Source organism: Trichomycterus rosablanca, chromosome 3 (assembly GCF_030014385.1).
Source record: "Trichomycterus rosablanca isolate fTriRos1 chromosome 3, fTriRos1.hap1, whole genome shotgun sequence".
Lineage (NCBI taxonomy): Eukaryota > Metazoa > Chordata > Actinopteri > Siluriformes > Trichomycteridae > Trichomycterus > Trichomycterus rosablanca.
In genome coordinates, this window is record NC_085990.1 from 43,882,411 (window position 1) to 43,906,538 (window position 24,128).

Genomic DNA, 24,128 nt, shown 5'->3' on the forward strand with positions numbered 1-24,128 from the left:
TTAATCCAACCAAAGATTTTGTGGGATTTAAATCTGGAAACTAAGAACCAAGCTTTGATTGACTTGGAAGTGTTCTTGGGATCACTGTATTGCTGGAAGTCCAATTATCACCAAGGTTCACATCTCACCACAGAAGGCATAACAAAATGCTTTGGTATTTCTGTGAATCCATGAAGCCAGTCACACGGTCAAGACTGCCTGTTCCTGCAGCAGTAAAACACCCCCCAGATCAATGACCCACCATCACACTTGACCGTTAAGATAGTATTGTTCTGGTTATATGCCTTGCCTTTCTTGTGCCTGCTGATTCAAAAACCTCTAGTCCTAATTATCATTCTTGAGATCTGTGTCCCATAAATCTGCAGACCTATCCAAATCCTGTTCTGGCATATGTTTGTTTTTTTGTTTATTGGGATTTTAACGTCATGTTTTACACTTTGGCTAGATTCATGACAGGAACGGTAGTTACTCATTACACAAGTTTATTTAGGTCACAAGGTTATATCGAACACAGTCTTGGACAATTTTGTATCTCCAATTCACCTCACTTGCATGTCTTTGGACTGTGGGAGGAAACCCATGCAGACACGGGGAGAACATGCAAACTCCACACAGAAAGGACTCGGACCTCACCACCTGGGGATCAAACCTAGGACCTTCTTGCTGTGATGCGACAGTGCTACATTCTGGCATATTCCAGTCGACAATTTCTGTACTTCTTGGTCAAGATTAGCATGTGCAGTGGAGTCCAACCATGAATAGACATTTGTCCCTGCAAGTTATTGTGTAAGTCTTTTGCAGTAACATTTTTTTCTTTGTTGTCCTTATTAGATTGCTGAGTCCTCTGGATGAAATGTTGAGCTTTCTCACCTGCTGTGCCATAAAGGGATGGGATGGCTGAAGCCCTGTGATATATTGGCACCCTGTCCAGGGTTTTCCTGCCTTGTGTCTAGTGTTCACCAGTAAAACCAGACCTGCTGTCACCCTGACCAGGATAAAGCAGTTAGTAGAATAAAAACATCAAATTGTAAAATAAAATAGCTTACACAAAGCTCAAAGTGTTTTGAGTAGAAAAATCTGGTAAGTTTAGTGAACTTGGATGAACTTTTATATTTATAGGCCAAAGTATTAATGTAGACTTCCTAACAGAAACAAAGGCTGTATAACCAATGTTTTGCTTTAGATATTTTTTCCCTGCAAATCCTATTTTTCACCCACAAAGTAAGAGAAAACAGATCACTGGCTCAGTAAGACATGCTGATTTAATGCCACTGGTGAAGCTCTGTTTGGAAGGAATTATAAGCTCTGGATCAAGAGTTCAGTATAAACTCTGGTTAGTTTTAGGTTCTTTTAAATATTTTTTTAAATATCGAAACCACACTAATACTCACGTGTGCACCTGTTTACATCCCGATTTCGAATGCCATAATATCCTACAGGACAAGTGGCTAGGCATATGCCTGTCTGACGGATGTCATTTCTCTCCAAGAGGATGAAAAGCCGCGGTCGACATTTTGTGCAACCGTTGTATTCTGAGCAGCTTTCACAACCACTGGAACATGATGGTGGAAATTCAGTGCTTGCTGCTGGGACACAAAAGCAAAGGAAACAGTATAATTATCTCAGCATTATTAATATAGTCACCTTCAGAATTATTGCTGACCGTGATAAACATAAAAATGGAATTATAAAAATGTCTCTCACTGAAAATATAAAGAAAAGCCACATATTAAGGCATCTTAAAGTCAAAAAAGTCAGTCTGCTTTATTGTCAATATACTGCAGTATGTACAGGACATACAGAGGATTAAAATTACGTTATTTTCAGACCCATGGTGCAACAATAAACATTAAATAAACACTAAACCTAAAATATATGAAAATATAAGAATTGAATAAACACACTAAAATGCAAAATATATTTACACTTCATTATATTAAAATTATATTTACATCTTCACGAATACCTAGGTCTGCAGTCCATGCCCCTGTTTCAATTGGTACAAATATAAGGTGACAAAGAAGCCAAATTCTTTAAGTCATTCATCAACATGGGAAATAATTAAGAATACACAAATGAAAAGAGCCGAAGTGTGTTGGCTTTAAAAGTGGGTATTTAAAAATAAAAAACCCTATATGAACATAAGTATGTGAACACACAATCATTAGTTTGTTGCACATCCCATTACAAACCAATGGACATATGGATACCCCCACCCACTCTATTGAGAAAGCTTTCCAGAATATTTTAGATGGACATGTCTGTGTACATATAGTACCTGGTCAATTAGTCAAAAGAACATTTCAAGATCAGGTACTGATTTTGTATGAGAAGGCCTGATGTACAATTTCTGTTACAACTAATCCCAATGAGGTTAAGTGGGGTTGAGGTCAGAGCTCTGTGCAGGTCAAATGGCATTCCTTCACACCAGATTTGGTGTACAGTCATGCTGAAAAAGGAATAGACCTTTTAAAAGCAGATGAGGTTAAAACCATATAATTAAATGTATACATCTGTCAGCAATAGGTGTGACTGAAATCTAAACTAAATAAATAGTAGGCATGTCCAAATACTTTTGCCCATATAATGTAGCTACAGCTGCAATCAATTTTTTTACCTTCATTGCGAATTAGGTTTATGTTTGCAATAAATCAATCAAACAAACAATTTAAATAGCTCAACACAACTAATATAGCAAGTGGTTTCTTCAAATTCAACATAAAATGCCACTGCAGTCTCAGAATTATTCAAACCCTTCATGAAAACTGTCTGTAGTACTTAGTAGAGCAGCTTTTTGCTGTTATGACCTGCTGCATATATATATATATATATATACGTATATATACAGTGTATCACAAAAGTGAGTACACCCCTCACATTTCTGCAAATATTTCATTATATCTTTTCATGGGACGACACTATAGACATGAAACTTGGATATAACTTAGAGTAGTCAGTGTACAACTTGTATAGCAGTGTAGATTTACTGTCTTCTGAAAATAACTCAACACACAGCCATTAATGTCTAAATAGCTGGCAACATAAGTGAGTACACCCCACAGTGAACATGTCCAAATTGTGCCCAAAGTGTCAATATTTTGTGTGACCACCATTATTATCCAGCACTGCCTTAACCCTCCTGGGCATGGAATTCACCAGAGCTGCACAGGTTGCTACTGGAATCCTCTTCCACTCCTCCATGATGACATCACGGAGCTGGTGGATGTTAGACACCTTGAACTCCTCCACCTTCCACTTGAGGATGCGCCACAGGTGCTCAATTGGGTTTAGTCCATCACCTTTACCTTCAGCTTCCTCAGCAAGGCAGTTGTCATCTTGGAGGTTGTGTTTGGGGTCGTTATCCTGTTGGAAAACTGCCATGAGGCCCAGTTTTCGAAGGGAGGGGATCATGCTCTGTTTCAGAATGTCACAGTACATGTTGGAATTCATGTTTCCCTCAATGAACTGCAGCTCCCCAGTGCCAGCAACACTCATGCAGCCCAAGACCATGATGCTACCACCACCATGCTTGACTGTAGGCAAGATACAGTTGTCTTGGTACTTCTCACCAGGGCGCCGCCACACATGCTGGACACCATCTGAGCCAAACAAGTTTATCTTGGTCTCGTCAGACCACAGGGCATTCCAGTAATCCATGTTCTTGGACTGCTTGTCTTCAGCAAATTGTTTGCGGGCTTTCTTGTGCGTCAGCTTCCTTCTGGGATGACGACCATGCAGACCGAGTTGATGCAGTGTGCGGCGTATGGTCTGAGCACTGACAGGCTGACCTCCCACGTCTTCAACCTCTGCAGCAATGCTGGCAGCACTCATGTGTCTATTTTTTAAAGCCAACCTCTGGATATGACGCCGAACACGTGGACTCAACTTCTTTGGTCGACCCTGGCGAAGCCTGTTCCGAGTGGAACCTGTCCTGGAAAACCGCTGTATGACCTTGGCCACCATGCTGTAGCTCAGTTTCAGGGTGTTAGCAATCTTCTTATAGCCCAGGCCATCTTTGTGGAGAGCAACAATTCTATTTCTCACATCCTCAGAGAGTTCTTTGCCATGAGGTGCCATGTTGAATATCCAGTGGCCAGTATGAGAGAATTGTACCCAAAACACCAAATTTAACAGCCCTGCTCCCCATTTACACCTGGGACCTTGACACATGACACCAGGGAGGGACAACGACACATTTGGGCACAATTTGGACATGTTCACTGTGGGGTGTACTCACTTATGTTGCCAGCTATTTAGACATTAATGGCTGTGTGTTGAGTTATTTTCAGAAGACAGTAAATCTACACTGCTATACAAGTTGTACACTGACTACTCTAAGTTATATCCAAGTTTCATGTCTATAGTGTTGTCCCATGAAAAGATATAATGAAATATTTGCAGAAATGTGAGGGGTGTACTCACTTTTGTGATACACTGTATATATATATACTGATCAGCCATAACATTAAAACCACCTCTTTGTTTTTACACTCACTGTTCATTTTATCAGCTCCACTTACCATATAGAAGCACTTTGTAGTTCTACAATTACTGACTGTCAGGACCACCACAGGACCACTACAGAGCAGGTATTATTTAGGTGGTGGATCATTCTCACCATTGCAGTGACACTGACATGGTGGTGGTGTGTTAGTGTGTGTTGCACTGGTATGAGTGGATCAGACACAGCAGCGCTGCTGGAGTTTTTAAATACCGTGTCCACTCACCGTCCACTCTATTAGACACTCCTACCTAGTTGGTCCACCTTGCAGATGTAAAGTCAGAGATGATTGCTCATCTATTGCTTCTGTTTGAGTTGGTCATCTTGTAGACCTTTATCAGTGGTCACAAGATGCTGCCCACGGGGCACTGTTGGCTGGATATTCTTTTGGTTGGTGGACTATTCTCAGTCCAGCAGTGACAGTGAGGTGTTTACCAGCACAACACACACTAACACACCACCACCATGTCAGTGTCAATGCAGTGCTGAGAATGATCCACCACCCAAATAATATCTGCTCTGTAGTGGTCCTGGGAGAGTCCTGACAATTTAAGAACAGCATGAAAGGGGGCTAAGAAAGCAAAAAACTAAAGTATGCATTTATTTTTTCCCCATTAACCCTAAAGTTTACAAGGCTATTTACCATCTCTTTTGTTGGATTTAAATGACTTGGAAACATTGACTGTTTCCTTTAAAGGTGTTCAACAGGGTAATAAGGTAATAATGGCAGTGTAATATTTTAGAACATATGGGTTCAAGTCTGTAACTAATTTACCTAGGAGTACAATGGAATTTTGAAAACTAACACTGTTTAATTTACCTATCAAAAGCACTAAACGTATATTTTTGTTGATTGTGTGAGAAGTTTTGGAAGCACATCTCATACTAGTACCTTTTTTAGATTAGGAATTGATTTTACACACTTGCCAGTTCAATGTGGAGTAAATCAGCCAACAGAACATTGTCTAATAAAATCAGCATGTTTATGGAATAGACGAACTGAGACACCACTTCCATTTTTCTCCAGACAGTTTCCTAGATATCTAGGTCTCTATCATTCCAGGAAACAATTAACCTGACAGCTGACGCTAATGAAAAACCTCACTTGCGTGCATACCTTTGGCCTTTACACATACTTACTAGCAAATTCACTCATAGCTTGGCTTATAACCCTACACATGCATATAACATTCCCACACGTACATATTTTAGACATCCATGTGTTATGTCCAGCCACCATCAAAACCACAGTAATCTGCATCGTACTGATGTTTTTTTTAATTATAAGATACATTTTAAAAATGCAGTTTTACCATACAAATAGTTTGTCATTTTTAAGAATTGTTTTGAAATACTTTATGGATTGCTTGAATACATATTTTGTACATATAAAACATGCTGCACTGGGACCTGGCTTTAAACTTTGTGTTTTTTACCATTTTGAACGTTCCTTCCAAGACTGTATATATACTGTATTTCTTTTAGGTACTTAGGTTTCCTTCTACACCAAAAAAATGCAGAAGGTGAATGAGTTGCTTTCAATTGCCCCAGATGTGCCTGAATGAATTGGTATAAGAATGATGCAGTAAACTGTCTTATGGCCAGTGTTTTCAGGTGGCACTGGACGCAACCTGACCCTAATCAGGATCAAGCCAATTGCTAATTGCTAAAGCTAATTGTATAAATAATCAAACATGACAGGCTAACTGTTTATCAGTGGGTTTGTTAATTTAATCATTAAGCTCACTACAAATTAAATGGGGGGGCATTTCAAGGGGCATATGTCCACACTGTAAAAAATGAATCAGTGATCCAGTAGATTTCATACAAATGTTTTGTGTTAAATTTATTTAATGGAATTGAGTTCTTGAATTTATGGCTATTATTTGAGTAAATTTTACTTATTAAAAAATGCTATAAAATCTACTTCTTTTATTCGTGTGAATATAAAAATAATAAGTTATATAAATACGTTGATTTCAATTTACAAGCACTTCCGGTCTGTGTGCACGTGTGTTTGTTTGTTTTTTTCTCATCTAATCCTCAACGGTTGTGAAGAGCCTCTACAACGGAATCCAGACTGCACAGTTTGTGAGCAAATGAACTAAGGTAAATAATTCTGTTCTATTAATCTGTATAGTTACCACAGTTTATTACTGTAAACTTAGTATTAGTTTTAAGTTGAACGTGAAACTGTGTGTTGTTACATTTGCTTCAAATAAGAACATTACATGTTAGAGATGCTGAAGTATTCTTGTAGTTTTATTAATTACAACGTCTCACTTTTCTCATCTGAAAATAGGTTGAACTGTTCTTTAGGCTTGTCATTTTGTGAACTGAGCTATTTAGGTGGTTCATTTTGGCCTTTTTTTGTAACTTAGCAAATATCTCTGTTGGCTGAGGTAAGTTACAACTTTAACCCAGCGTTGAGAGCGAAGTTAAAACATGATAACATACAGATGGTATGCTGTATGAAGTTTTATCTGAAATCTGGAAAAAAGTTTAGCATTCATCTGTAAACATGCTAAGCTTGTTAGACAAAACATAGTTAACTTCATTTAAACCTCATGTCAGGGTAGTTAACTTGGTTAACCACAACATACCGAGTAATTTTTTTGCAAACCTCAATTATCTTAATATTCAAAGTCATTTGTGAGACATATTTAAACTTCCAATTTGGTACATTTTATCCTAATAAAGATTAAACTATAAAAATGTAATTAAAATGAAATGTGTTAATGTGACAATTAGTTTGATGTCTGTGTGTTGCATTTCCAAAAATGTAATGTTTATTAACTGCATGTTTTGACAAGACAAATTGAAGTATTAACAAATTACTTTTGACACTTTTCATACTATAATAATTGATGTTGCAGGACCCTGAAGGTTTAGAAGTGGACCAGCTCTCATCGCCAGTAGTTATGTTGAGGAACATGGGAGCTTCTGCAGGTGACACACCAAAGGACATCATGATTATTATTGAGAAAGTACTTGTCATCACAGGACTAAAAGATAATGCTATGGCTCATGCTGCCTTCCTTGGCTTTACCCATGTGCTAAACCTCAGTTATCCCAGCCGGCAGACATTACAAAGGCATGGCTGTGGAAGAAAAGGGTGAAGTATTGGACCGGCCTACCAGAGAGAATGTGTGGAGAATTTTGTAAGAAATACATGACTATGACAACTCTGTACTTTTGCACATCTGAAGACAAGTTTTCAGGAAGAATGGTACAAAATACACTGGAACACTTCATTCACCGTGCCAAAACATCTTTGTGTTGAGACAGAATGGCAACATTTCAAAGTGGTAAATGCTTTACCATCCCAACTTTTTTTGAAGGTGTTGCAGCCCTGAAATGCAGGAATGGATGTTTACTAACATGAAATTAAGCTGACCAGGCAAAAACTGAAAAATGTTGGGTTCATTCTTTCTGCAATTTAATGAAAGTCAAAGGAAATGTAAGAAACACTGCATTTTGTATTTGCATTTTCCGGTCTGTCCCAAATTTTTCTTATTTAGAGTTGTATATTAAATTATCAAAACTGTTTTACTATTTCCTGTTAAAAAATTTAAATAAATTTTTGTTTAAGCAGTTGAAACAAAAAATTAAAATTTCAGCTGGGACAACTTTATTTTTAAGTCACTGCAAGAGTATTTAAAAAAAGTATTAACCTCTGAAGTGGTTCCTTTTTCATGTTTTCCATTTACAGTTATTCATGTCATTAATATTATTATTCTGTTGGCTTAATTTTATTGAGTAAATATCACTAATAATGTTTTCTATAGTCAACTTAATTTTATTAGTACTAATTGTAGTTTGCGCTTTGAATCTACTTAATTCTTTTGTGTAGATTGAAATTAAATATTTAATATATTGTATTACCTCTACTCAAATTAAATGATTTTTTAAAGTGTTATAATTGATTACATTTGAATCAAAATATAGCCTAGTAGTTTTTACTTAATAGTATTGCGTGTAATCTGTTGCCTCAATTTTATTGAGTAGATATAGGGTAATATTTTTTACAGTGCATGTTAAGTGAGCAGTAGCTCCCCTTGGAACATTTTTGGCAATTATATAATACTGTGTATTGTACATTTTACAAATACTTGGCCAACTTTGCTTAGTCTCAATTTTAATTCACCAAAAAAATATTACAAGCAAGAGGATGGAGCAGAGGTCTAGATAATGACTAGATAATGAAATGAAAAAAATTACACTAGAAGAAAAACAAAAAACAACCCCATTATTTTACATTAGCCTAAAATATTTGCAGTTCCACAGGACCATGGAATGCATTAACAGGTTTCCCATACATCCTTATGGGAAAAAATACCTTTAAACTCAACACCTTTTAAACTCAACGCCACCCCCAGAACCAATTGACATTGAGTTTCAAGGTACCACTGTATATCCAAAAATAAATACACACATGTATAAATTATTTTGAAACCCTTGACATTCAGGATAACACATGTATCAAACATGTTTCTCCTCCCTTTTCATGTTCTGTAGATTCATTACGAGAACACACAACAATAAGTAACTGTGACCAGCTCTGACAGCACTCACAAAGTTTAGTCAAGCCAAATTTTCCACTGGTGTTACAAATACACATCTCTTAGAGCATTTACACCTCTGATTGCCGAGCTTTATTAAGCACAGCAGCATTCATTTTGTGTCCCTTTTCTTTCCTCAGAACAGATAACAACATAACAAAAAGATGGTTTAGCTAAATCACTGATTGTTTTGGGTTTATGAAACACAGGTCAGCTTATTCCATTAAAGTGCTGTTTTAGTCAATAGCTTTCACAACAAAAAGGTCCTGGGTTCTATTCCCAGGTGGAGTGGTCAGGGTCCTTGCTGTGTGAAGTTTGCATGTTCTTCCCGTATCTGTGTGGGTTTCCTCCCACAGTACAAAGACATGTGAGTTAGGTGAATTGGAGCTACAGAATTGCCTGTGACTATAATCAACATTGAACATGAACTGATGAATCATAACCTGTAACTGCCCATCAAATCATATTTATTAAGAAGTAACTACCCCTGTGTTGCATAACCTGAGTGTATTTCATGGTCATTGTATGAGTAATAGATCATCTAGAGAATTAATGTTAAACATAAACTCTATCTATCTACTGTAGCTATTGTGCAAACAAATTGGAGGTAATAAACAAGCAGAGAATAAATTAACTGTTGTCTATTGATCTTAAATGGAAACAGAATCTTGTTCTGTTTAGCTGGACAATGCAACTGAGGCAGTTTTTGGCCCAAAATTCAGTTCTGGCCAAGAAAGCACACTGATTCCACAGGAATGCTGCTAGTGTGGATTGTTGTTTGATTTAGTGCTGGTTTTATGACATTTCAGTCATAGCAATAAAATACAAGAATAGACTCAGGATGTTTAGTGACATAAATTTAAAGATAAAGAAAGCACTCTAATTATTAGGATTATCTAAAGGCCCGTGGTATCTCAGCGGTTGAGGTACTGGGCAAGTTATCAGAAGGTTGCTGATTCAAGCCCTACTGCCACTAAGTTGCCAGCGTTGGGCCAATTAACCCTTAATTGCTCAGCTTGTATTTAATCATAATTAGAAGTTGCTTTGGATAAAAGCATTACCTAAATGCAGCAAATGTAATAACATTCATGTAGATATACACTCTATTTCATTTAATAGAAATATGAGGTAAACGTTTACAGCGGTTCTATCAAAGCCCAGTCCTGAAAGGCCACAGCACTGCAATGTTTAACACTTTATTTTATTAATCAAACCTGATACTTGTTATTTCTTGATTACTAAGGCCTGAGCATGGTGCGTTCGAAGAGGGAAATCACAAATCTCTGCAGAGGTGTGATTTCTGGATTTAGATAATGATTGAAAAAAAAAAAATATATATATATATATCAGCTATACCAATAAAACATTAAAACCACCTTCTTGTTTCTACACTGTCCATTTTATCGGCTCCCCAATATAGAAGCACTTTGTAGTTCAACAATTACTGACTAGTCCATCTGTTTCTCTACATACTTTTTTTGCCTGCTTTCACCCTGTTCTTTAATTGTCAGGACCTGCACAGGACCACCACAAAGCAGGTATTATTTAGGTGGTGGATCATTCTCACCACTGCAGTGACAATGACATGGTGGTGGTGTGTTAGTGTGTGTTGTGCTGGTATGAGTGGATAAGATACAGCAGCACTGCTGGAGTTTTTAAATACCGTGTCCACTCACTGTCCACTCTATTAGACACTCCTACCTAGTTGGTCCACCTTGTAGATGTAAAGTCAGAGACGATCGCTCATCTATTGCTGCTGTTTGAGTTGGTCATCTTCTAGACCTTCATCAGTGGTCACAGGACGCTGCCCATGGGGTGCTGTTGGCTGGATATTTTTCGTTGGTGGACTATTCTCAGTCTAGCAGTGACAGTGAGATGTTTAAAAACTCCAGCAGCGCTGCTGTGTCTTATCTATTCATACCAGCAGAACACACACTAACACACCACCACCATGTCAGTGTCACTGCAGTGCTGAGAATGACCCACCACCCAAATAATACCTGCTCTGTAGTGGTCCTGGGAGAGTCCTGACCATTGACGAACAGCATGAAAGGACATGCAGAAAGCATGCAAAGAAACAGATAGACTACAGTCAGTAATTGTAGAACTACAAAGTGCTTATATAGGGTAAGTGGAGCTGATAAAATGGACAGTGAGTGTAGAAACAAGGAGGTGGTTTTAATGTTATGGCTGATCGGTGTATATAGTATATGAGTGTATATTACATTTACTGTAAGTCACAAACTGTTATAGTGTAACATGTCCTTAAATTGCTTTGCTATTCTTAGTATGGATCCTGGACTCAATTTTACACATCAACAGTTTGATAACATGGCATAGACATATAGTACAATCAAAATTGTTGCATGACACCACCATCACCAGTAACTTTAACATTCCCTTAATAAGAAAATTAGGGAATTAAACATGCCAATTCAGATATCTTAGGTCATTCATTGAAACATGAATAGGGTTAATTAAATAAACAAATTGTTTAAATGAATTAGCAAATATATATACAGTATATTGCATCAGGCAATGTATCCAATTCTAAGCAAACCTTTAAAAATTATTCTAGACAATATACACACTAAACACAGATGTAAAGGGGAATGGATATTTTTGATTTAGGCATTAGTTTTTGCCAAGTATAAAAAAGTAATAGTAGGCTTATTGTGAAATAGCACTTGTCTGAATCATTTTTGCCCATAAAATTGATGAAGACTTTAAAAGTAATGTCATCATGGATTTCAGGGAGGCTTACTGGTCAGCAGTATTGAATTTAGGGTCCTCCTGAGAGATTATGGGTTATGTTTTATTTCACATTGTAAACTTTCTAATGTAGAAGATATTTATTTTGACATGTTTCGTACTCTGTGGTAATGTTTTAAAGCATGATACGTCTTTTATTAATTTAACCACAAGATGCTACAAGACTCACAAGATGAGATTTATACTGCTGCTGATGGTTTAAGTCCAGCAGTCTTAAGGACTTATGGCTTTTATTGTTTAATTATCCACAACATATAGTGCTGTAAAAGTACTTGCTTCTTCACATTTTTTCTAATTTTGTGTATTTGCCACACATATAAGTTTTAGATAATCAAACTACTTTTAGTGCTTAAAAAACCCAAGTTAACACAATATTTTTATTTATTTTATTTTATGATTATTTCATTTATTGAGAAAAAAATACTGTTAGTTCTACCTGGCTCAATGTTAAAAAGTAGTGGCCCCCTTAGATACTAAATCGATCAATTAATTTAATTAAATTGACCATTTGTTTCTATTTCATCAGCCACACCCAGTCATGATTCCTGCCAACCTGTTGAATTGAAATATCACTTATAAATACATATGTGAAACAAAGTAATTAAAATTTACTATTCTGGAAAGGGTTATAAAGCCATTGCGATAGCTCCGGGAGGCCAGCAAACTACAGTGAGAGCCATTATACACAAATGTAGAAAAATTGGAACAGTGGTAAACCTTCCCAGGAGTGACTGGTCTACCAATATTTCACCAAGAACACATCAACAACTCAATCAGGAGGTCACAAAGAACCAAGACAAACATCTAAGAAAGTGCAGGCTCCAATTGCCTCAGTTAAGGTCAATGTAGACGATTCCACAATGAGAAAGACACTGAAAAAAGCCATCCATGAGAGGGTTACGAGGCACAAACCACTGCTGACCAAAAAGAACAGAGAGGCTTATTTTGTGTTTGCCAAAAACATCTAAATGACCCCCAAGGCTTTTGGGATATTTATCAGTGGACTGATGAGTAAAAACTGAATTTTTTGGAGGACATGGGTTCAGTTCTAACACTGCATTCCACCATAAGAACATCATACCAACAGTCAAACATGGACCTGGATGAATTCTTAATTAATAAAGAATGTCATAATTAATGTAACCATGAATTCAAGTAAGTCCACCTCTGAATGGCTCAAAAGAAACAAAATTAGGGTTTTGCTCAATGTCCTGACTTGAATCCTATTGAGATATAGTGGTACGCCCTTGAATGAGCAGTTTATGTTTAAAAACCCTCCAAAATAGCTAAATTAAACCAATTTTGCAAGGAAGAGTGGGCCCAAATTCTTCCACAGCGATGTAAAAGTCTTATTCCAAGTTATCGCAAATGTTTAATTGTAGGTGTTACTGGCAAAGGTGGCACAACCAGCTGTTAAGTTTAGTGTTTATTAGATTTGTCATATTTTTAATAATTTAAGAATCCTTATATTTTACTAACCAGGGTGTATTGGAACAGACAGATAAGAATAGGTAGGTACCTGCATATTTTTTACCCAACCAAAATTCCATAACCTAACCTTTCCCTGTACAAGTCAGTTTTAAATGTAACCTCCATTGCATGTTTCTGTTATTATAAATCCACATTGTTTATTTTTGTATATCTATAAGATAAATTAAAAATGCCTAACATATTTTAATAATATAACCAAATAAGAGTAACAATTTGTAGAATATATAAGTAACACTCTTGAGACAATCCACAATAAGCAGGTAAACTGATAACAGGTGAGGGTTTTATGATTGGGAATAAAAAAAGGATCCACTGAAGGCTCAGTCTTTGCAAGTATAGATGGGTCGTAACTCACCAATTATAAAGTCAGCGTTTCTCAGTGTAAACAAAGTCTTTCCCCTTCTTCCTTACATAATATTGTGAAAATATTTAGGGAATCAGGAGAAATCTCCCCAACCTTTTTTGCACCACAGACCAGTTTCATATAAGATATAATTTCACGGCCCGGCGGGGGCGGGAGGATTTAAAATAGAAAAACTATAGAATGGAAAATCAGTGGGAAGCCTGAGCTTTTTTCGATGCAACAAGATGCTGCTCCCACCTAGTGGCGACTGGAGACAGTAACACCCGAAGAGTATTGGAAATTGAATTGCGCTTATAGCAATCTTTAATTATTTATTCTTTCTGTGCAGCCCGGTAATAAATGACCCACGGACCGGTACCCGCCTGCGGCTTGGTGGTTGGGGACCTTTAAACTATTGTGATAAATATAGCCACGTGGGTTATGGAGTACTTTGTAAAACTGTTGTCACATAACACAGTTCGTACCTGCATCAGTACCTGCATACACTAATTCTATGTATAAACTGCTAAGTTTTTTGGGCCCAAGCTTATTAGAACCAAATGACAGTGTGACAACATGTGCTTTGGTCATTACTGTTTCAGCTTGTTTTTGGGTAAAACTGACATAACGATCTTTATGCCAATGACAAAAGGGACCATCCAGACAGAGTGTTGTTTCACCAAGAAAATGTCAGGCCTCATTTTGCACATGCTACAACATTTACATTTATAATTGTTAGTCCAGGTAAGAAAGAACAGCTGCAGAAATTATAACAATCGCAAAGACCAGGGCATAAGTCGCTTGCAATTTTAAGTAAAGTTTAAACCTAAATTACACAATTACATATTGTTATGACAAAAAAAATCAAAGAGAAAACGAAGGGAAAGTCTGACAGATTAGCAGCACCCGAAAGAGAGCAGATGAATCAGTACAGATGTGTTAACTTACTGTGTCTCTGTTTTCTTCCTCTGAGGATCTTCAGGCTGTCGCTGAAACCCATAGAGCTGAGGAAGACCACCGTCAGCACTACCAGTTCCAGCTGCATATTCTTTGCTGCCCAGCAGTGCTGGTACTCCCCCTGTGGGCTGACGGATGTGAAGGGGTGCCCCCCTTTTACTACACTGAGGCAGGTGGAGCTATTTACTTCCCACTGTTGCCTCTACTCCCTTTAGCCAAGACTAACACAGCTGCAAATCCAAACACACCCAAAGAACAAGGAGCCATAACACTTAATATGAGGATGAAGGTGTCGATTAGGAACAGAGCTGGGCTCAGGTGTCCAGACAGAAGGTGAGATGATGAATTTGTAAAAGGCCACGGCTCTTCAACCCATGAAGTCACGCTGGACTGGAGGGAGAATGTAGTACGTAGCAGCAGCAGCAGCAGCCTGGAGAGGTTGGTGTGAGTGAACAGCCCAGCCCAGAAGTATGTGTTTTATTAGAGATGCTGGGGGTGGAGGAGTGCCAAAACAAAGTGGAGAGAAGTTCTGGGCTCCTGTGTGTGACAGCACATCTGTCAGTGCCAAGACCTGCCAGGGAAAGAAAGACACGGAAAGATGGAAGGTGAAATAGGAGGCAGTGGTAGAAAACACAATGAGACATGAGCATGTTAAACTGTATGTCAAAAAATGCAGATTTTTTTTACTGAATTACAACCTATAAAGGAATAGAAAGAATAATAAATAAAAGAATATTAAATTGAAAGCAAATAATGTGTAATGATGGTATTGTATATTACCATAATACAAGTCTCAGAATAGATATTTAAAATACCAAAAAGCTTGTGTTTAATCTTTTATTTATTTATTCATTCCTTATTTCACTTAAGTTTTTAGTCGGATATACTTAATGTTAAATGTTTTAAAGTATTGCAACATGCCTCTTACAAATCCCATTTCTGAAAAAGTTGAGAATTTTGCAAAATGCACAAAAAAACAAGCAAAATTAAAAGATTTCCAGTGTTTTCACTGACTAAATTGTATTTTGTAAATATAAACAAAACGAAAATTTGATTTAACACAGTCAGAAAAAAAAGAAAGAGGCCTGGAATTGTCTTGCTGAAATAACCATGTACATCTGGGGAAAGGACATCACCTTGGCAACATATGTCTCTCTAAACTCCCAGCCATAACATTAAAACCACCTCCTTGTTTCTACACTCACTGTCCATTTTATCAGCTCCACTTACCATATAGAAGCACTTTGTAGTTTTACTGACTGCAGTCCATCTGTTTCTCTGCATGCTTTGTTAGCCCCCTTTCATGCTGTTCTTTAATGGTCAGAACCCCCACAGGACCACTACAGAGTAGGTATTATTTAGGTGGTGGATCATTCTCAGCACTGCAGTGACAATGACATGGTGGTGGTGTGTTAGTGTGTGTTGTGCTGGTATGAGTGGATAAGACACAGCAGCGCTGATGGAGTTAGCGCTGATGGAGTTTGTAAATACCATGTCTACTCAATGTCCACTCTATTAGACACTCCTGCCTAGTTGGTCCACCTTGTAGATGTAAAGTCAAAGATGATCGCTCATCTATTGCTGCTGTTTGAGTTGGTCATCTTCTAGACCTTCATCAGTGGTCACAGGCCGCTGCCCACAAGGTGCTCAGTCCAGCAGTGACAGTGAGGTGTTTTAAAAACTCCATCAGTGCTGCTGTGTCTGATCCATTCATACCAGCACAACACACACTAACACACCACCACCATGTCAGTGTCACTGCAGTGCTGATAATCATCCACAACCTTAATAATACCTGCTCTGTAGTGGTCCTGTGGGGGTCCTGACCATTGAAGAACAGCATGAACGGGGGCTAACAAAGCATGCAGAGAAACAGATGGACTACAGTCAGTAATTGTATAAGTGCTTCTATATGGTAAGTGGAGCTGATAAAATGGACAGTGAGTGTAGAAACAAGGAGGTGGTTTTAATGTAATAGCTGATCAGTGTATGTCTTTGCATTATTAGTACCTTCACAAATATGCAGGTCACCCCTATGCAATGACAGCTGTTGGCTTTTGAACATTTTGCTGATAACAGTCTAGATGGTCTGTTTCGTCTATCGCACAGAAAACTAGATTCTGTTTTTCCAAAAACAAGACAAAATGTGGACTCATTTGACCACAGCACACATTTCCACTGTCCTTCACTTATTCTGAGATAAAAGCCCATAAAAGGCCCAAAGAATTCAGCAGCATTTTTGCATAGATTTCATTTACGGCTTTCTGTTTTCATAACAGCGTTTTAGGTTTAATTTCTTAATGCAGCAGCAGACTGTGCCCCTCCTGTACAAAAAATTCTTTGAATTCCCTGATTTTATTTCCACTATATTATGTATGGTAGATGGTGAAGTACTGACAGAAGTACTGACAAGGTATTGTCAGTTCTCTTACAAAGTTTGGTACAAAGTGATAAGCCAGTTACAAAGATTGAGCCTTTGATGGACCATATTTACAGAAAGTTATTTGTACTTTTGACAGTTCATGGGGTTTACAGATTCTGCTTGCTGGGGGGGCTTATCCCAGCTTTTTAATAGGCGCAAGGCCCACAGTAACACCCTGGACGAGGTGCCAGTCCATGGCAGGGCAGACACACACACACACACACATTCACCTATAGGACAATTCAGTGTCTCCAATTACCCTGACTTCATGGTTTTGGACTGTGGGAGAAAACCAAAGCTCCCAGAGAAAGCCACGCAGACACAGGGACAACATGCAAACTCCACGCAGCAAGGACCCGGATCGTACCGCCTGGAAATCAAACCAAGGACCTTCTTGCTGTGAGGTGGCAGTGCTACCCACCGAGCCACTGTGCCGCCCGAAAAGATTATTTAGAATAACTAAATTATTTTATGAGCATGTCCAAGAAAAAGGTTTTTTAATTGATCAGTGGGTTAAAGAAAACTTTATAACAGTAAACTAGGGTAACCATTACATAGATTGTGAGATACAGTACAATCATATAAGTAAAAAGCATGATATGAAAGTAAATTCCCATACTATTCCTGTTCCAAGACTGCTGTGTCTTGGCGTGACATCACTAGCAGTCATGGCATGATGAAGAAAATGCCATAAATAGTTTTGGTCATTGCCCGCAAGCTTAACAAGAGCATAAAAACATGTTTACTCAATTTTTTTTCTGTAAACAGTGTGAACACAAAAACAGCGTCCGACATGAATTAACACAATTACATTTTAATGTTTATTTCAAAAAATAAAATAAATATATTCTGACTAACTCATGAGTTAAGTCATATTCAAAGTAAAATTGACAATGCTCTGTCACTACACATGAGGCGTTCATGCCTTTTAATGTAGGGTCATATCAGGATGCAGTTTGGTTGGATTGAATTCCTTTGGGCTGATTCTGTAAATGTGAAAACATTCCAGTACTGACAGTAGTACTAACAACTAAACTGGTAAATCACCAGCTTTATTATTAAATAAATAAATCTCAGAATTATGGCTTTTATGTTTTACAGAAATTATGTTTTGTAAATAATGAGTCAAACCAACATCTTGATCTTGAGATCAACCAGACAACCTTTGTGTCATATACATGCCAAAAGTTTATGTAAAAAAAATGCCTTGAGCAAAGAGGTCGAGTCTTCGTGAAACTATATAAATGAGAAACGGCAGAGACAACACTGTGTTGTATATCATCTGCAAAAATAATTATAAAGAGGAGTCGATTTCCCACTCCTGTTGACTTGTGTTGACCCTCAACAATGACCATGTGAAATTTTTTGAATGTATACTGTCAAATGTGCAATACATATGATGGACAAAATAATTTAGGCTTATAACTGTATACTAATATAAAGGCACTAATGTAAACTTGGGCCAACCTTTGCTTCCAAAAAGGCTTTAATCTCTCTTAAAATGCCTGTAGTCAATCTGTTTCGCTACACACTTTTTTAGCCTGCTTTTACCCTGTTCTTCAATGGTCAGGACCGCAGGACCACCACAGAGCAAGTATTATTTAGATGGTGGATCATTTTCAGCCCTGCAGTTACAATGACATGGTGGTTGTGTGTGTTGTGCTGGTATGAGTGGATCAGACACAGCAGCGCTCATGGAGTTTTTAAACACTGTGTCCATTCACCGTCCACTACTACCTAGTTGGTCCACCTTGTACATCTAAAGTCAGAGACAATCGCTCATCTATTGCTGCTGTTTGAGTTGATCATCTTCTAGACCTTCATCAGTGGTCACAGGACGCTACCCACGGGGTGCTGTTGGCTGGATATTTCTGGTTGGTGGACTATTCTCAGTTCAACAGTGACAGTGAGGTCAAAACTTCATCAGCATTTCTGTGTCTTATCCACTCATACCAGCACAACACACACTAACACACCACCACCATGTCAGTGTCACTGCAGTGCTGAGAATCGTCCACCACCCAAATAATACCTACTCTGTAGTGGTCCTGTGGGGGTCCTGACCATTTAAGAACAGCAAGAAAGGGGGGTAACAAAGCATGCAGAGAAACAGGTAGACTACAGTCAGTAATTGTAGAACTACAAAGTGCTACTACATGGTAAGTGGAGCTGATAAAATGGACAGTGAGTGTAGAAACAAGAAGGTGGTTTTAATTGTATGGCTGATCAGTGTATAAGAAAGTTGTAAGGAATTTTATTTTAAATGTAAATGAGTGTGTACTAAAGAGTGTAGCAAACTAGATTCCATTTGGGACACAACCAAATGTTTTTTTTTGCTGTTTACATAGAGTTGCCTGTTATATTTGTGGATTTACACTCACCTTACTGAACAGCAGTAGGTAATATGTCAGTTAAGTATGTAATCATGTCTCACAAGTGAGAAGAACAATATGATGAAGATAAATTTTGTGAGGCATTGTTTAGTTAAAGCAAACTGCACTACATTAGAGCTAAACGGTGTGTTGTCAGCCATGGAAAGGAATGCAAAAAAACACCTTCAAGAGAATTAGAAACATTAATTCATTTATTCATTGTCTGCTTTACCACTGCTTTATCAGGGTTGTGGTCATTTATTCGTTGTCTGTTTTTACCACTGCTTTATCAGGGTATAAGTCAGGGTTACAGAGGGTCTGATTCATTGGGCAAAAGGTAAGAAACACCCTGGACAAGTCGCCAGTCAATCACAAGGCAGACACATATACAGCCACACACACACACACTTAGAGCAATTTTAGTAGCGCCAATTGGCTTGACTGCATGTCTTTTGACAATGGGAGAAACACAATTTTATTATACACATGAGCATATTTGCAGGTGTTTTAATTAACCACTATAAAGGGGGCAGTTGTAGCCTAGTGGTTAAGGTACTGGACGCTTAATGGAAAGGTTGCTGATTTAAGTCCCACCACTGCCAGGTTGCCTTTAAGCAAGACCCTTAACCCTCAATTACTTAGACAATATACTGTCACAGTACTGTAAGTCGCTTTGGATAAAAGCGTCTGCTAAATGCAGAAGATGTAGATGTAATAAGGAGTCACACAGAACGTCACAGTGGTTATGTAGAATGTCAAGTTACTTCCTAAAATGTATGAAGTTGCTTTTGTTTAACAGGTTCCAGAAAGCTTTTAGTCACATCCTCTCTTGCTTGTCTAAATCAGATATTTTGTCCAAAGAAGTGATTAACAAATACCAATCCATGAACTAACACAAACGCTCAGAAACACACAGCTGCATGAAGACACACATATGGATGTACAAAATATCTGGACTGCTTCCATCTCTCCCACCACCCATCATCCTCACAGCACTACCTTTATTCTACTCTGCCCCAGAGAGAGTTTTGTCAGTGTTTATTTGCCTTTGATGATGAATAATAGACAAATGTCTTAAACACCTTCCTCATATTTATTAGCATGAGCCAAAAACTCCCAGAGCCTGCTGTCCAAGGCCTAGTTTAAAGATATTAATTGGGAGCGATGTGTCATGTCTGACACAGGGATATGCCATCGCCCTGGAACAAGGAAAGAAGTGAGCCTTCATGTAAGATAGTTTCCAGTAGAACAATTAAACTAAACAACATGAGTATGGATTATTTTTAAATTTCCATAATCTGTAATATACTGTATTAATAGATGTCAGGCTGTGAGTTCAGTTCTGTCCTAATAAGGCAGTCTAATAAGCATTTTCTGTAAATGAGTGTTTATGATATTGAGGAACAAGCTTTTTAACATTATGCTTTATTTTAGCTTCCACATTCATTACGCAGGCGTCTCGTTCTTCCTCATTGCTTCCTTTCAACCTAATGACAAACTGAACCTGGCATCTGAAACCCTTCATCAAATAATCAGGAGATTAAATTGCCGCTTTGTAAGTTCTATTTGATTTATTAATTATTTAGGCTGCTCTGAAAAAGAGCTGCCACCAAGGGGGAGCCTACAAGAGAGCACGCAATTAGTTCTATTGGTGTAATAAAATAAGTCCTAAAAGCCTAGCATCTCCAGGAGATCCAGCTTTTCCCACATTTTTTTTCTGTGTAAACCAAGCTTTTTCCATTCCAGCTCCAAAAGCCCTACTACAGACCAGCATAATCCGCTAAGCACTGGAAGTTAAGGCGGAACCATGAAGCAATAAACAGGCTATAAACACAGTCGGTAATAAAGCTCAGAACAAAGCAAAGATGTCTTTGTCTGGTCTGTTCCGTGTGGAAGAGCAGGGCAAGTTAAAAGCTATTCTGGTCCTTAAAATAATTACTGCCTTGTACTTTAACGGCTCCATCCATCAATGTTTAAAATAGTCATAGTTAAATAGATAAACTAAATATTGGTTTACTAAACTAACTATTATATGAAGTATACTGTTATATGTGTTATAAACTGTGCATTTATAATCTGGATTTAGAACTATTGTTATATCTATACTTTTGGTACATAAACTACAATCTCTTTAGTTTTATTATATTGCAGAATAAATATTCAGTTTCATAATCTAGTTTTGTAAAAGTAGCCTCTTATGATCTTCTAATAATCTTTATTATTTATATTAATTTATTTATTATTTATTAATCAGCTAAAATTGGTAGGGCACAAGCTCAGAGACCACTTCATGTTTAAAGCTGCAGGAGTAATAAATCTTTTGACTTCTAACTAACACATTTAAATCTGGACATGTGGCCCCATATTTTAAATCTCCATGTGTGGCTGTTTTGCGTTCAGAAAATATTCATATTTTTCCAATGTATTTACCCTAATCATATCGCTTTTTTAAATTGTTTTAATTTAAATTTTAAAATTAAATTTATTTTATTTATTAAATGATTTATTTTGTTATAGAAGAAACACTTAAACTAATAATACTACTATGAATAAACCAACATGTATGTATTCTTCAGTTTATTTAAATGAGTTCATGTGTGTGTATATAATATCTATGTCTTGTGTAGTCTATATCTAGATTAGCAAATAATATTTATGTAAGGGAGGCTACAAAGTTCATTCTTTCTAGAGCTCTGGATTATTTCAGTGGATGGGTGGTTCTTTATCTTTGCTGTTACTTCTATACGAGTTGATTCGGTTGCTATCATATCATGTGGCAAAGCCGAATGCATACATTTTTCTCAACCATTTAGAAATGCTTAACAATGATGCATGACGGTAGTTTAAAAAAATATATACAGTTTTAATCTTTCCAGACTGTTGGTGTCAGAGTGCAAAATATAAACATGTTATAAAGGGATACAAAAAAGTTGGAGCATTTTTTTAAAATGCAATAAAAACTAATAATAAAAGTATCATTTGTTAAATCACTTGAGCTTTTATTTAAATGATAAAAGTAAGTACATTTTTAGTGTTTTTACTGACAAAACCTAATTGTATATTGTAAATTCAAAAATTAATAGAAGTGACATCTGCAACACACTCTAAAAAGTTGGGACAGGGGTAAAACAAGACTATGTTTATAAATGTAACATTGTTCTGGAGGGTTTCACAATTAGCAGTTTAACTCATAACAGGTAACAGGTGAGGTCATCAAAACTGAGTATAAAAGGAGCATCTACCAAAGGCTTAGACTTTGCAAGCTAAAATGGGTTGTGATTCACCACTTTGTGCTAAAAAATTTTCCCTTAACTGACTGACAATTTTCTCACAATTTTTCTTAGTGCAAGATTGCAAAAAGTTTTGGTCTTTTACCATCTACAGTTTATAATATTATAAAAAGATTCTTGGAGTCTGCATAAAAAGGCCAAGGGCAAAAACACTGCTGAATGTTTGACCACTGAGCCTTCAGGCAGTATTGTTGACATCTTCATTCAGTAGTGATGGACATAGCCACATAGGTTCAGGAGTACTCAGAGTACTCAGTAAATCAGTATTAATTAACATAGTCCACCACTTTATTAAGAAACTGTGTTATGCAAAGAGAAAGCCATATATTAATTTTGCCCAGAAATGCCAGCAAGTTCTCTGGGCCCAAAGTAATGTGAGATGAACCAAAACACAGAAAATGTGTTCTGTAGTTAGACGAGTCCTAATTTTAGCTTGTTTTTTGAAAAACGGACATAGAACTCTAGGTGCCAGAGATAAAAGACTGTCTAACTAAAAGACTACTAAAACAGCATCAGTTAGTGCCCAGGACATGGGTGACCTGCATATTTATGAAGGTGCCATGAATGCGAAGGCTTATGTTGGTATCTTGACATGTGCTACAATACGGCCACGTCTTTTCCCATGAACTTTATGTATGTATGTATATTTCAACAGGACAATCCCAGGCCTATAGCGCATAAGTTACAACAGTGAGGCTTCGTAGACATAGAGTGCACTTGATTGGCCTGCCTGCAGTCCAGATCTGTAGCCTATTGAAAATGTATGACGCATCATGAAGAGGAGAATCGGACAACTGTTCAGCAGTTCAAGTCTTGTATACAGCAAAAATCCACTTGGAAAAATTCAACAATTAGTTGAGAACAGGGGGGCTGTGACAGAGTGGTGAACATGCCTCTGTCCCAGCTTTTTTTTTTTTTTTTCAAAATTTTCATCATCATTAAAAACACTGAAATCTTTTGTTCTTTTTGTCTTTTAATAAAGGTTCAAGTGAACTAACAACTTAGAGATTTCAGTTTGCATTTTTAGGATGTCACAACTTTTCTGAAAATGGGGTTTGTTAATTAATAAATATAGCAATATAATATCTATATCTATAGATCTATAACTGAAAAGCACATGTCACTTATGTCAAGGGAAAGAGAGTACAAGGTGAATGTTATAGTCCTTCTCAACAGGCAACAGGCAGACACAAACTGTCAAGTACATGGTGCCAGAATAAATCAAGTGCTCTATTCCCTAAATGTAAATGCACTTTGGAAAAATTAATTATATTTTTTATTTAATTTAATTAGAATTATAGAATTTATTAGAATTATAATTAAAATTATATTTATAATTATATTATAAACATATACAATTTCAAATAGACCTATAATAGGTTATAAAAGGTTGCAAACAGACACCAATACAATCACAT

The 24,128-nt window shown here is 37.1% G+C and overlaps 1 protein-coding gene across 1 annotated transcript in view; it reads right to left on the reverse strand.

Moving 5' to 3' along the window:
• rspo1 (R-spondin 1) overlaps window positions 1–14,714 on the reverse strand; it is a 41,543-nt gene extending 26,829 nt beyond the window's left edge. Inside the window, exons 1-2 of the mRNA XM_062992144.1 lie at window positions 14,618–14,714; window positions 1,392–1,586 (exon numbers count right to left, since the gene is read on the reverse strand). Coding sequence (XP_062848214.1) covers window positions 1,392–1,586; window positions 14,618–14,714 — 292 coding nt within the window. The remainder of the gene's footprint in view (window positions 1–1,391; window positions 1,587–14,617) is intronic.
• Between the last annotated feature and the right edge of the window lie 9,414 nt (window positions 14,715–24,128).